The sequence below is a fragment of the Neovison vison genome, chromosome 11, assembly GCF_020171115.1.
Source record: "Neovison vison isolate M4711 chromosome 11, ASM_NN_V1, whole genome shotgun sequence".
Classification (NCBI taxonomy): domain Eukaryota; kingdom Metazoa; phylum Chordata; class Mammalia; order Carnivora; family Mustelidae; genus Neogale; species Neogale vison.
In genome coordinates, this window is record NC_058101.1 from 63,672,676 (window position 1) to 63,688,580 (window position 15,905).

At 44.5% G+C, this 15,905-nt stretch overlaps 1 protein-coding gene across 4 annotated transcripts in view; it reads right to left on the reverse strand.

Moving 5' to 3' along the window:
- Positions 1 to 15,905, reverse strand: part of EVC2 (EvC ciliary complex subunit 2) — a 126,948-nt gene that overhangs the window by 26,348 nt on the left and 84,695 nt on the right. For 3 of the 4 annotated variants that reach the window (XM_044226228.1, XM_044226227.1, XM_044226225.1), the window contains one exon: positions 15,274 to 15,396. In XM_044226228.1, coding sequence (XP_044082163.1) covers positions 15,274 to 15,396 — 123 coding nt within the window. The remainder of the gene's footprint in view (positions 1 to 15,273; positions 15,397 to 15,905) is intronic. The other variant, XM_044226226.1, reaches the window with a different exon arrangement.

The window sequence follows — 15,905 nt, forward strand, 5'->3', positions numbered from 1 at the left end:
AACAAAAAACGGAAGGAAATATATATGTATATATACATTTATATGTGTATATAAATGTATATATATATATATATACGTATATATATACATACATATATATATGTAGTTTTTTATAGGAAGTTGCTCTTTTTTTTAGCACAAACCTTGTAGAATTATTTGACTCTAAAAGAACGCATGCCCAAGTTTTATAAAAATTAAGAGTAAACTTTTAAAAACTTTTAAAAAAGAAGTTACTACATTCAAACCATTAAATTAAAAGAAAACTGTGGTAACCTTTTGGTGTATGAAAGGTAGAAGCAGGACAGATTAGAAAGCTAAGATGAAGATTAATAGTGAGACCCTGAATGCCACACTCAGGAACCTGGATTCTGTCTGGGAATGGTGGGAAACTATGAAACTTCCCTTAAAACAATGCTTCAGAGGGCACCTGGGTGGCTCAGTGGGTTAAGCCGCTGCCTTCGGCTCAGGTCATGATCCCAGGCTCCTGGAATCGGGCCCCACATCGGGCTCTCTGCTCAGCAGGGAGCCTGCTTCCTCCTCTCTCTCTGCCTCTCTGCCTACTTGTGATCTCTGTCTGTCAGATAAATAAAAAAACAAAACAAAACAAAACAAAAAACCCACAATGCTTCAGGAGATGACTTTGACAGACACTGGCTAAAACAGAGGCAAAAGCAGACATAAAGGGAACCATCTGGAGGCTTTCCCAGCCTTTGTATATGGAGAGATTTTTCTCTCCGCTTCCTAAAATGCCTTCCCTGTCAATGCACTTTCTCTTCTAATCTTTAGAAGAACCTGTGCCATCAGTATTCTCTCCTGTCAGGTCATCAGAAAATGAGCACATTATTCTCATGCTTAAACTCTAGTCACTTCTGAAATTTGGAGAGCTGTTCCTGACAGAAGTGCCAGCCACCTTTGCATAATTGCTACGGCAGCTGCAGGAACACAATAGCATGCACGGTCGATTGCAGTGCGGGAGTTCCACTCCTGAATGAAGGGAACGCTAATGAATTGTGTACGCATGGTGTGTCATGAAACCTGGAATTAGTGAATAAATAATGAATGGGTGAAGGGGTATAGTGGCAGACATGCCACCTGGACAGAGGACAACATCATTAAAATAACACCAGAAATGACCAGTCAGTTGGTAATACAATCATGTCATTTTCACATTCATATTTAAATGTTCCTAAAGAATATTTATGAGAAATTTATATACGCTGTGTGCAAAAACAGCAGCAGAGCAAATCAAAGAATTAGTTGAAGCATTCCCTTCATTTCTGGATCCATCAACTCAGATCTGCTAATGTGACACAGGGTTGGGCTTCAAGAGGCTCCACTCTCCCACCTGCCAGCAATGTGACCTTGGACAAGTCTCTCCACCTTTCTGAGTCTCAATATTCTCATCTGTGAAATAGAAGTAGTTGCTACTGCACCACCTGTCTCACTACAGAGTGAAGTAGGATCTATGAAGAGGATCCAAGTTTGGTGTGAGATATTGAGGGATTGAAAAGAACCTAAATGTCTATTAGATGAGGGCTGGCTACATCATTTAAGGGTCACACATGTTATGAGATGTCATGCTGCTATAAAAAGCCACCAGGAAACTCTTAAATACTGATATGGAAGGTCTTCAAGTTTTAATACTAGGTAAAAAGCAGAGACAGGTGAGAGAGAGAGAGAGGGAGAGAGAGAGAGAGAGAGATAGCACATGTAGACAGATAGACAGATAGAACTATTTCTACCAGTTGAAAAATAAAAAAATTAGCCCCATAATATGTACCATGGATTTACTCTGCTTTGTGGATTGGCCTAGGCATTGGAGCAGGAGGAAGAGGTGCATTCCCAGCCCTGGTCAAGGCATCGTCCTTGGCCAGGCACCATTTTGAGCGGCAGCCCTCCAGTCCTAGAAATCTGATCAAGCCTCCCAAGCTGGTGAGAGTCACCTGGAGGTCAGGGAAGAAGCCAGAATGTCCCTTCATCAATCAGGTACCTGCTTCTGAGAAGCCCTCCTTGGGTGCCCTCCAGGAGAGGGTAGTGGGATTGACATGACTGACCCTCGCAGGTTGACTTTGGCCACCAAGCCTGCATTGGATGCTTTGTCTTGTTGAGGTGTCTGGCCCCAGGGCCCTTCAGTTCATAGAAATCAAGCCATTTCTTAGTGGAGAGTGGGGTCTGCAACCTTAGCTTCTATCTCAGCAGACTAAGACAAGACCCACATCCCCTACAGCCAAAGAGAGCAGAGGTCAGGAAAAGAAGACTGGCCAATATAGACCTCCTTGCAGAACTAAAAATGAATATATTGCCCCAAAAATTCTCTGAAAAGTGTCTAAATCTTACCAATTTTGCCTCAAAGGCTGAGCTCCTTTGTCTACCTCCAAGTCTCCCATGCTCTAGCTCCTACCTGCCTCTGAGGCCTCTCTTCTCCACACCTAACAGAAAACAAACTTTCTGAGGACAAATCAAATATCTTTCAAAACAGAACTGGTATAAAACCACAGGTAAGCCACAATAAATTCCCAAACATCATTATCACATATATATAATTTATTCTCTAAAACAAAGCAAAATTAGAAAGGAGTAACTGAAATTTTTTCTTCTTTTTTTCAAGATTTTATTTATTCATTTGACAGAGAGAGATCACAAGTAGGCAGAGAGGCAGGCAGAGAGAGAGAGAGAGAGAGGAGGAAACAGGCTCCCTGCTGAGCAGAGAGCCCGATGCGGGACCCGATCCCAGGACCCTGAGATCATGACCTGAGCCGAAGGCAGCGGCCTAACCCACTGAGCCACCCAGGCGCCCAACTGAAAAATTTTTTTAAAAGGACAGGTTAAACTTCAAAATCAATGTCAAAGGGATAGGTCAAAAATTTCTACTTCTGGCCATGATGGAAGAACTGGGAGCAGATTTACTCTCCCACCACCAAAACCCAGGTACAGTGGTACCTGGTGCAAAAGTTTCCAGATACTGGACAAGAGGCAGCACAGGAATGGGTGACCCAAGAAGGAAATAGACAAGGTGACCCTATAGCCACCCCAGCTTGCTGCTTGGATGTGGACCCATGGGAAGCCTAGAAAGTGCACCAGGTTAAGGGGAAAAAAAAAATAGAGTTAGGGAGGCCACTATGTCTAGAATTTGTGGAGCACAGTCCCAAAGAGGAAATTGCTGCAGAGAGAGAGAAAGAGAAAGAGAGAGAGAACTCCAAAGACCTATAGGGGTGTCCTCAAGTCTTTGGCTAAGTGCTGCACATGCTTGAATAAGAAAAAAAAAAAAAAAACACAACTACACCAGACCAGGAAACGAAACACCAAAAATCATAGGCAGAGAGAATACCAGAGTTCACACAGAACTGGAAAGAGCTAGTGTTCCCATGAGCCAGAGTGAAAAAAGCACACAAGCACACAGTCCTCAGAATAGGGATACATTAGCCCTCAATTAAAGGTAGCTCTTGATCTCACCTAACAAAATTTAAAAGCAAAAAACAAAACAAAACAAAACCTTAAAAGCATGTCTTGAAAGGGTAAAACTAATCCCAAACATCTTAACTACATGTCAAAACTTCAATACGATTAAAGAAAACACAATAAAGGGGGAGGAGTCAAGATGGCGGAGAAGTAGCAGGCTGAGACTACCTCAGCTAGCAGGAGATCAGCTAGAGAGCTTATCTAAAGATTGCAAACACCTGCAAATCCATCGGCAGATCGAGGAGAAGAAGAACAGCAATTCTAGAAACAGAAAAACAACCACTTTCTGAAAGGTAGGACTGGCGGAGAAGTGAATCCAAAGCGACGGGAAGATAGACCCCGGGGGGAGGGGCCGGCTCCCGGCAAGCGGTGGAGCAATGGAGCACAGAATCAGGACTTTTAAAAGTCTGTTCCGCTGAGGGACATCGCTCCGGAGGCTAAACCGGGGCGAAGCCCACACAGGGTCGGCGTGACCTCAGGTCCTGCGGGGTCACAGAAGGATCGGGAGTGTCGCAGATCTTGCGGATATTGGAACGGGAAAGCCGGCTGCAGAGACAGAGCCGACAGTAAGCTCGCAGCTTGGAGTTGCCTTGAACCGGTCGCAAGCTCGGTGAGCTCGGAGCGCGGCCGGAGGTTGGGCAGACGCGAGTTACTGGGAGCTGTTGGCTGAGGGCGCACAGGGGAGCGGGGCCCCGGGCTCTCGGCTCCTCCGGGCCGGAGACCAGGAGGCCGCCATTTGTATTCCCGTCCTCCGGAACTCTACGGAAAGCGCTCAGGGAACAAAAGCTCCTGAAAGCAAAGCCGAGCAGATCACTCAGCCCGGCCCCTGGTAAGGGCGGTGTAATTCCGCCTGGGGCAAAGACACTTGAGAATCGCTACACCAGGCCCCTCCCCCAGAAGATCAACAAGAAATCCAGGCAAGACCAAGTTCACCTACCAAGGAGTGCAGTTTCAATACCAAGGAGAGAGCAGCAGAATTCCAGAGGAGGAGAAAACAAACCACGGAACTCATGGCTTTCTGCCTGTGATTTTTCAGTCTTGCAGTTAATTTAATTTTTTTTCTTTTTCATTTTTTTTCTCTTCTTCTGCTAAAATTTTTTATAACTTTTACCCTTTTCTCTTTTAACGTTTTTTAACTAGATTATCTAATATATATATATATTTTTCTTTTTTATACTTTTGTTTATTCATTTTCTTTTTTTTTAATTCTTTTTTTTCTTTCTTTCTTTTTGAACCTTTTTTTATCCCCAAATCAGAAGAGATCCTAATCTCTTCAATCTTTTTTTTCTTAATTCTTTTTTAAATTCTTGATTGAATTTTTAATTCAATCTCTTTTTTTTAATTCTTTTTTTCTTTTTTTTCTTTCTTTCTTTTTGAACCTCTTTTTATCCCCAAATCAGAAGAGATCCCAATCAGAAGAGATTGGGAGATCCCAATCAGAAGAGATTGGGAGATCCCAATCAAAGGAGATCCCAATCAGAGGAGATCCCTCACCCAATCGTAAGGGGGGAGAAATCCCCCCTCACGATTTGGGATCTCTTCTGATTTGATTAAAGCATATTTTCCTGGGATTGTTGCCACCCTTTTAGTATTTTACTTGCTCCTTCATATACTCTTAGCTGGACAAAATGACAAGGCGGAAAAATTCACAACAAAAAAAAGAACAAGAGGCAGTACCGAAGGCTAGGGACCTAATCAATACAGACATTGGTAATATATCAGATCTAGAGTTCAAAATGACAATTCTCAAGGTTATAGCCGGGCTTGAAAAAGGCATGGAAGATATTAGAGAAACCCTCTCCAGAGATATAAAAGCCCTTTCTGGAGAAATAAAAGAACTAAAATCTAACCAAGTTGAAATCAAAAAAGCTATTAATGAAGTTGAATCAAAAATGGAGGCTCTCACTGCTAGGATAAATGAGGCAGAAGAAAGAATTAGCGATATAGAAGACCAAATGACAGAGAATAAAGAAGCTGAGCAAAAGAGGGACAAACAGCTACTGGACCATGAGGGGAGAATTCGAGAGATAAGTGACACCATAAGACGAAACAACATTAGAATAATTGGGATTCCAGAAGAAGAAGAAAGAAAGAGGGGAGCAGAAGGTATACTGGAGAGAATTATTGGGGAGAATTTCCCCAATATGTTAAAGGGAACGAGTATCAAAATTCAGGAGGTTCAGAGAACGCCCCTCAAAATCAATAAGAATAGGCCCACACCCCGTCACCTAATAGTAAAATTTACAAGCCTTAGTGACAAAGAGAAAATCCTGAAAGCAGCCCGGGAAAAGAAGTCTGTAACATACAATGGTAAAAGTATTAGATTGGCAGCTGACTTATCCACAGAGACCTGGCAGGCCAGAAAGAGCTAGCATGACATTTTCAGAGCACTAAACGAGAAAAACATGCAGCCAAGAATACTATATCCAGCTAGGCTATCATTGAAAATAGAAGGAGAGATTAAAAGCTTCCAGGACAAACAAAAACTGAAAGAATTTGCAAACACCAAACCAGCTCTACAGGAAATACTGAAAGCGGTCCTCTAAGCAAAGAGAGAGCCTACAAGTGGTAGATCAGAAAGGAACAGAGACAATATACAGTAACAGTCACCTTACAGGCAATACAATGGCACTAAAATCATATCTCTCAATAGTTACCCTGAATGTTAATGGGCTAAATGCCCCAATCAAAAGACACAGGGTATCAGAATGGATAAAAAAACAAAACCCATCTATATGTTGCCTCCAAGAAACTCATTTTAAACCCGAAGACACCTCCAGACTTAAAGTGAGGGGGTGGAAAAGAATTTACCATGCTAATGGACATCAGAAAAAAGCAGGAGTGGCAATCCTTATATCAGATCAATTAGATTTTAAGCCAAAGACTATAATAAGAGATGAGGAAGGACACTATATCATACTCAAAGGGTCTGTCCAACAAGAAGATCTAACAATTTTAAATATCTATGCCCCCAACGTGGGTGCAGCCAACTATATAAACCAATTAATAACAAAATCAAAGAAACACATCAACAATAATACAATAATAGTAGGGGACATTAACACTCCCCTCACTGAAATGGACAGATCATCCAAGCAAAAGATCAACAGGGAAATAAAGGCCTTAAATGATACACTGGATGAGATGGACATCACAGATATATTCAGAACATTTCATCCCAAAGCAACAGAATACACATTCTTCTCTAGTGCACATGGAACATTCTCCAGAATAGATCACATCCTCGGTCCTAAATCAGGACTCAACCGGTATCAAAAGATTGGGATCATTCCCTGCATATTTTCAGACCACAATGCTCTGAAGCTAGAACTCAACCACCAGAGGAAGTTTGGAAAGAACACAAATACATGGAGACTAAACAGCATCCTTCTAAAGAATGAATGGGTCAACCGGGAAATTAAAGAAGAATTGAAAAAAATCATGGAAACAAATGATAATGAAAATACAACGGTTCAAAATCTGTGGGACACAACAAAGGCAGTCCTGAGAGGAAAATATATAGCGGTACAAGCTTTTCTCAAGAAACAAGAAAGGTCTCAGGTACACAACCTAACCCTACACCTAAAGGAGCTGGAGAAAGAACAAGAAAGAAACCCTAAGCCCAGCAGGAGAAGAGAAATCATAAAGATCAGAGCATAAATCAATGAAATAGAAACCAAAAAAACAATAGAACAAATCAACCAAACTAGGAGCTGGTTCTTTGAAAGAATTAATAAAATTGATAAACCCTTGGCCAGACTTATCAAAAAGAAAAGAGAAAGGACCCAAATAAATAAAATCATGAATGAAAGAGGAGAGATCACAACTAACATCAAAGAAATACAAACTATTATAAGAACATACTATGAGCAACTCTACGCCAACAAATTTGACAATCTGGAAGAAATGGATGCATTCCTAGAAACATATAAACTACCAAAATTGAACCAGGAAGAAATAGAAAGCCTGAACAAACCCATAACCAGTAAGGAGATTGAAACAGTCATTAAAAATCTCCAAACAAACAAAAGCCCAGGGCCAGATGGCTTCCCGGGGGAATTCTACCAAACATTTAAAGAGGAACTAATTCCTATTCTCCTGAAACTGTTCCAAAAAATAGAAATGGAAGGAAAACTCCCAAACTCATTTTATGAGGCCAGCATCACCTTGATCCCAAAACCAGACAAGGATCCCATCAAAAAAGAGAGCTATAGACCAATATCCTTGATGAACACAGATGCAAAAATTCTCACCAAAATACTAGCCAATAGGATTCAACAGTACATTAAAAGGATTATTCACCACGACCAAGTGGGATTTATTCCAGGGCTGCAAGGTTGGTTCAACATCCGCAAATCAGTCAATGTGATACAACACATCAATAAAAGAAAGAACAAGAACCATATGATACTCTCAATAGATGCTGAAAAAGCATTTGACAAAGTACAGCATCCCTTCCTGATCAAAACCCTTCAAAGTGTAGGGATAGAGGGCACATACCTCAATATCATTAAAGCCATCTATGAAAAACCCACTGCAAATATTCTCAATGGAGAAAAACTGAAAGCTTTTCCACTAAGGTCAGGAACACGGCAGGGATGTCCATTATCACCACTGCTATTCAACATAGTACTAGAAGTCCTAGCCTCAGCAATCAGACAACAAAAGGAAATTAAAGGCATCCAAATCGGCAAAGAAGAAGTCAAATTATCACTCTTCGCAGATGATATGATACTCTATGTGGAAAACCCAAAAGACTCCACTCCAAAACTGCTAGAACTTATACAGGAATTCAGTAAAGTGTCAGGATATAAGATCAATGCACAGAAATCAGTTGCACTTCTCTACACCAACAACAAGACAGAAGAAAGAGAAATTAAGGAGTCAATCCCATTTACAATTGCACCCCAAACCATAAGATACCTAGGAATAAACCTAACCAAAGAGGCTAAGAATCTATACTCAGAAAACTATAAAGTACTCATGAAAGAAATTGAGGAAGACACAAAGAAATGGAAAAATGTTCCATGCTCCTGGATTGGAAGAATAAATATTGTGAAAATGTCTATGCTACCTAAAGCAATCTACACATTTAATGCAATTCCTATCAAAGTACCATCCATCTTTTTCAAAGAAATGGAACAAATAATTTTAAAATTTATATGGAACCAGAAAAGACCTCGAATAGCCAAAGGGATATTGAAAAACAAAGCCAAAGTTGGTGGCATCACAATTCCGGACTTCAAGCTTTATTACAAAGCTGTCATCATCAAGACAGCATGGTACTGGCACAAAAACAGACACATAGACCAATGGAACAGAATAGAGAGCCCAGAAATAGACCCTCAACTCTATGGTCAACTAATCTTCGACAAAGCAGGAAAGAATGTCCAATGGAAAAAAGACAGCCTCTTCAATAAATGGTGTTGGGAAAATTGGACAGCCACATGCAGAAAAATGAAATTGGACCATTTCCTTACACCACACACAAAAATAGATTCAAAATGGATTAAGGACCTCAATGTGAGAAAGGAATCCATCAAAATCCTTGAGGAGAACACAGGCAGCAACCTCTTCGACCTCAGCCGCAGCAACATCTTCCTAGGAACATCGCCAAAGGCAAGGGAAGCAAGGGCAAAAATGAACTTTTGGGATTTCATCAAAATCAAAAGCTTTTGCACAGCAAAGGAAACAGTTAACAAAACCAAAAGACAACTGACAGAATGGGAGAAGATATTTGCAAACGATATATCAGATAAAGGACTAGTGTCCAAAATCTATAAAGAACTTAACAAACTCAACACCCAAAGAACAAATAATCCAATCAAGAAATGGGCAGAGGACATGAACAGACGTTTCTGCCAAGAAGACATCCAGATGGCCAACAGACACATGAAAAAGTGCTCCATATCACTCGGCATCAGGGAAATACAAATCAAAACCACAATGAGATATCATCTCACACCAGTCAGAATGGCTAAAATCAACAAGTCAGTAAATGACAGATGCTGGCGAGGATGCGGAGAAAGGGGAACCCTCCTACACTCTTGGTGGGAATGCAAGCTGGTGCAACCACTCTGGAAAACAGCATGGAGATTCCTCAAAATGTTGAAAATAGAACTGCCCTATGACCCAGCAATTGCACTACTGGGAATTTACCCTAAAGATACAAACGTAGTGATCCAAAGGGGCACGTGCACCCAAATGTTTATAGCAGCAATGTCCACAATAGCCAAACTATGGAAAGAACCTAGATGTCCGTCAACAGATGAATGGATCAAGAAGATGTGGTATATATACACAATGGAATACTATGCAGCCATCAAAAGAAACGAAATCTTGCCATTTGCGACAACATGGATGGAACTAGAGCGTATCATGCTTAGCGAAATAAGTCAAGCGGAGAAAGACAACTATCATATGATCTCCCTGATATGAGGGAGTGGTGATGCAACATGGGGGCTTAAGTGGGTAGGAGAAGAATCCATGAAACAAGATGGGATAGGGAGGGAGACAAACCATAAGTGACTCTTAATCTCACGAAACAAACTGTGGGTTGCTGGGGGGAGGGGGGTTGGGAGAAGGGGGGAAGGTTATGGACATTGGGGAGGGTATGTGCTTTTGGGTAAATTGGAAGGGGAGATGAACCATGAGAGACTATGGACTCTGAAAAACAGTCTGAGGGGTTTGAAGTGGCAGGGGGTGGGAGGTTGGGGTACCAGGTGGTGGGTATTATAGAGGGCACAGCTTGCATGGAGCACTGGGTGTGGTGAAAAAATAATGAATACTGTTTTTCTGAAAATAAATAAATTGGAAAAAAAAAAGTAAAAAACCAAAAAAAAAAAAAAAAGTAGATGGCAAGAATAAATAAAGAAATTAAGAAAAGAACCCAGCCAAAATGAACCCCAAATACAAGATTTATATACTACCAGGACAAAAACAAATACACAGAAACCCTGACAGAAGAAAAATATGGGAAGGTGGTTATAAATTCTCAGTGTGGGCGAGGAAGGTTATTTTGATTCTTCCTGGATGTATCTTGATATCTTTGTTAAAGGACTCAACTTTCCTAAGATAAAGGGGTATTAAAAGTGGTTTACATAAAGGGGTAGCATTGATTGAGGAAAAGGGATTATCTGGAAGCTTATCTCTATATGAATATTAAAATAAAATAAAAAATAGAAAAGCAAAAGAAAAACACAGGTATATGTATCAAAAAGTTCAGGTTAAAAGGTTATTATGGAATTTGAAGTACTGAACATCTCATTGTGATGGTAAATAGGTTAAAAATTTATATTAAAAAAAATGAAGAGAACCAGAATAGTGGGAACAAATTAAAAATAAAAGTTGTATCTATGAAGTAAAAAAAAAAAAAAAAGAAAACACAATAAAACCTGGGACCCAGCATGTAAAACCTACAATGCCTAGCATCCGATCAACAATTACCATGCACACAAAGAAGCTGCAAAATAGGATCCACAATCCACAGGACAATCCATCAGCAGAAATGAGAGAGATGATGGAACCAGCAGATAAGGACATGGAAGCAGTGATAAGAAAAAGAAATGAGGTAGTGGCTAGGAATAGAGGGGACAAAATTGCAATTATTTGTGGACAGGATGACTGACCATGCAGAAAATCAGCAGAACCAGCAGAAGAATCCTCACAACACTAAAAGGCAGGCCCTCACTTGAAGAATGAGGACACCAGGGCACAGAACAGTTAAGAAGTTCAAGGTCACACAGTTGGCAAGAGGCATAGCTAGGACTTGGACCCAGATGTCTGGCTCCAGACACAGAATAAAGCAGTCTGGAAAGACATAAATAAAAGTTGGTAACACTTCTTTATACCACGATTGAGTAACTCAAGAATATAATTGAAAATAGGTTACCATTCACAACTGCATGCAAACCTATAATATATCTAGGAATCATCACAAAGAAACACCTTATGTATAAGGGGACCATATGGTTTATCATCAAGTTGAGAGGCAAAAGGAGGAAATGTTGTTGGAACCATCCCAAACAAACTGAGATCTATGGTCACCCTACTTATGGAAATAATTGTTCCAAATAAAAGAGAAACATTCCACCTTTTGGAGGATGGGATGACAATTGTCAAATTAACCTGTAAATTTCATGCAATCACAACAGAAATTTAATTATGAACTTGATTAACTTATTCTAAAACATATAAACTTATTCTAAAACATATAAGGCCTCCAGACTCTTGTAGGTTTAAAATGATGCATCTGTGAGCTTACAGTGAGCCCATCAGACAGCCGGGCTGTCCCTGACTGAGTGTCCCAGGCACACCCCAACCCCTCAGGCAGCTGCCAGGGACCAGAGCAAACTCCTCACTCCATTAGCCTCTCAGCTATTTGGAAAAAGAAGTCAGGGAGGAAGCCTGCCCTTGTCTTTCTGTGCCCTTATCTTTCTGTCTCCCTGAATCAGTCACACGACGCTTTGTCAATCAGTCACACAGCCACTCATGCAACGTGGAGCTCAAATCAGCCAAGTGGATTTTCTATCTGAAAGCAGGAGGCAAACCTCCAAGTGGCTGATGCTCAAGGTGGTCACCCATCTGAAGCTGTGAACATCTCAACAGCAGACACCGAGACCAGGGGCTGGCCCAGAGAAGGCTATCCAAGAAACCTTCCCTAAAGGACAAAGTAGAAGGAGACCCAAGGATAGGAGCAGGACAAAAAGGGCAAGGGAAGAAGCCAAAGAAAGGCGAAGGGATATGGGAAAGGCACAGGAGAGCCACCTTGGGAGGCTGAGCCTTTCCTTTTTCACAGAAGGGCATAGTCGATGGAGGCAGATGTGCCCCCTTCCATCCCTGGCTCTAGTGAATACTGATGGTATGACCTTGGGCAATTCTCCCAACCTCTTCAGATGACAGAGTCCAGAAAAGGCACAGATCAACCAGGGTGGAGGGTTCCAGGGATCACGGATGCAGATTCTCGTAAGGAAAGGAGGTGCCTCCAGCATGCTTGGCAGCCCCAGTAGTGAAGCCAGCGTCCCTTCGGGGAACCGCACGGCCAGCCACACTGAGGCTGTGCAGCGGCTCTCTGACCCGGTCCCTGTCTCCAGCTACACGAGCCCCGAGGAACTTCCCCATCCTGGAACACGATCACACCACTCTCAGCTGCTGGCATGCAAACCCAGGGCTGTCATTTCCTTCTACAATTACCCTGCAAATGAAAAATCTGAACGATTGTGGCTCAAATGCTAAGACTACGCAATCGATCAATTTTGGGAGGAGCGTCAAAGCCGTTGAGCTGAGAGTACGTATTCTATTGGCACTTGCCACAGTGAGACAGCCGACTGTGAGGATGGCCTGTCATTAAATTGTTACAGCTGGCAAATGCCGCTTGTCTGCCTTTCTCTGGGTTCTGGCGCAAACCCACCGAGCTGCTCCATCATTGAGCAAAACGAGCACTGTAGCCACTGAAAGCTAAAAAGCGCCTTCCTGTCTGGTCATCACAAAACCCCTGTCACTAGTGGGCTATCACTGTCACAACCCTCACTGATGTGGGAGCCAACGCGTGTTTGTCCCACAATGCACGGCTACGGGAGACGACCACACGCTGTGAGAATATTCCCCGGCAATCCCGACCAGGGCATTCGACGCAGAGGCAGCCTGCCGGCAGGGAGCACACAAAAAGCTTTCAGTTCAGGCCCTGGAGCCACCGCTGCCTGGTGTACCTCTTACACATAAGTTAATACAGATGTGGATAGGAAGTACTGAGCAAAGCACCTGCAATCACAGGCACTCGAAAGCCAACAAAGTAACTGAGCACTATTTTCCATAAAGCGCTGTTACACCTTAGGAGAGGAGTCGAATTCTTAAATCAGTGCACAGGACAATGACATGTACATGGCCCTGTCGATGCCAGTGTGTCCTCCAGAGCCAGCCTCCTGTCCACAGGAGGGGTCCAGCTTGTGCCTGGGACAAATGCACACCTCCCAGGGGAACAGCAAAGGTGAGGTCAGGGCAAAGCAGGCTGCTGAGTCTGGCTCAGCGAACTGCCGGGACAGGATGTCACCTGTCACCATTCACAGTCCCATGGTCATTCATCGAGGAGAGGGCTCCTCGGTGGATGGGCCCAGTAGGATTCAGCTAGCCTTCTCTTCTGGCATGAGAGATCCTTCTATCATGGTCTGCTGTTCCTCCCTCGGGAAGCCCTGCACTCCAGCAAAGCAGCCTTTTCATGGGGCTGCTGATTCTCTGGGCTCCCCCTGAGCCTACACTGTGTCCCTGGCCGTGGCTCAGGCCACCCTTTCTCTCCACCAACCCAAATCCCAACCTTTTCTTCTCCAGCAATATCCACCTAGAGTCGAGAGGTTTGGCTTACAGACCAGCAGGTGTGGGAGGAAATACCCCACCCAACTCCCAGAGGGCTATTTCCTCTGCAGCTAGGGTCCCCTCTCTCCTCTGCTGCCTCTTGGTGAACCTGGACCACAACACCCGGAGCCAACCAGGCCCATTTCTGCTTAGAGATGTGCTTCCGCTTCTCTCCTCCAGGGAGGCCACCCCCAGGAGCCCCAGGGAAGGCTGTGATCAGGTGGTTGAGTGTTTCATCCTGGGGCTGCTCAGTGAGCCCATCTGGCTCTCACACTACTTTCTATGTTCGGTGGTAGTCTTGAGAAAAAGGATGTGTTCACCTTTACCTGCCCTGTCCCCATCTTCCTTCTCAGTTTTACATAGAACACAGATGGGAGGGGGCGCTACTTGTATTCAGAGACATTGTGGCCTGGACCTTGCCCTGCACAGGCTCTAGGGCTCCTGGCCACCTGATGCTTTTGTGTTCTGAGAAATACACCTGCGTTAAATGGACACAACACTAGGGCGAGAACAGGGACAGGAGGTAGAAACAAGATGGCAGCTCTGAAAGATGGCTTGATACGTCTGTGCAGGGAGCACATTCCTCTGGGGAACCACCCCTCTGCTGAGCGCTGGGGGACACAGCAGGCACTCAGACAGTGGTTACACGGGGTCACCCCTTCAGAAAGACCTGACCTGACCCTGCAGCCTACAATCTGTGTTCCTCATCTCAACCCCGTCCCGTGACTGTCACATCATCTCATTCATTTCCCAAAGGCACTGAACACTGTTGAGGAGTGCTTTCTGTCCATCTCCCCTAGCCAGAATGCGCACCCCATGAGAGCGGGGCCAGGCCTGTCTGTCACCGCTCTCACCCAGAGTTGCTCCACACAGTGCCTGAGACACTGCTGCCTGCTCAAAATCCCAGTGTGGTGAATGCATGGTGTGGGGCGTGTTAGGATAAGGAAGGACAACGTAGCAGAGGAACGAGCAGAAAGAACTGGGTGGTCCAGGTGGGCTTCTTGGGAGAGGGGACACTTGAGGACCTCCAGACTGCCAAGGACAAGGTTCATTTATCCAGGTAAGGGAAGGTAGCAAGGGCCATCCAAGGAGAAGGAAGAACGCGGCCGGCACTTCAGGCTCGTGTGCTGTGCATGCGGGAACGTCAAGTACAGCACGTGTGCACGCCTCAGCGCAGGGCCAGGCACGGAGGTGGGGACCCCACGTCTGCGGAGGCAGCAGCACTTTGGAGCCTGCAGGACAATCCAGACAGCGAGTGGGGAAGTGCAGCAGGAGGATGCAGACAGGACTCCGAGAGGCCTGAGGGGCAGGGGGTGAGGGGTCCCAGCTGCAGGAGACGTTGAACAACATGGTGCTGACAGAGATGCGCGCACACCCCTCTCCCACAGGGGGACTCTGTGCGCCCTGGGACTGGGGTGACATCAGCCCTGTGTGGGCAATGAGAACAGATAAAGTGGAAGGACTGACCTTTTCAGCCAGGTCTTCAGGGGCCTGTTCCTCGAAGAGCTGAATTTTGTCTTCAATGCACTTCCTCAAAAGGTCTATCTTGCTTCTGCTTTTGGAGCGCGGCTTTCTCCCCTTGGACTGCTGCTGGAGGGGGTGAGAGAGAGCACGGACGGGAAAGTGAGCCCCGGCAGGTCTGTGCAGCCCCATGTCTCCCAGAGCTGGGAGGGGCTCCCGTGGCCCCCAGGGCTGCCCAGTTGTCTTTGGGTGGACAGAGGGGGAAAGATGGACACTTGCCTGAGCAAGCTCAGCTCATAGGCCTTCAGGCCGCAAAGGGAGCAGAAGGACGGCCACTGGCAGTGCCACAGCTTTGCCGTCAGACAGCACAGCCACCGCGGTGCCTCTTTTTCCCAGCCGTGGGGCCTCCACCTGTCAGCCTCTCTGAGCAGGGGACGCGACCCAAGAGGTCCCTGGTGAAGGAGCGGCTCTCCTGGCTGGCACCAGCGGACTCCACCAATCACAGACACCAGCCCCTGCCAGCACATCAGTGCATTTCTCCTGCAGGGTGGGGTTTTTTGTTTGTTTGTTTTTAATGTGAGAGAAAGTGTGTGCACACGTGCAGGCATGAGCAGGGGCGGGGCAGAGGGAGAGGGAGA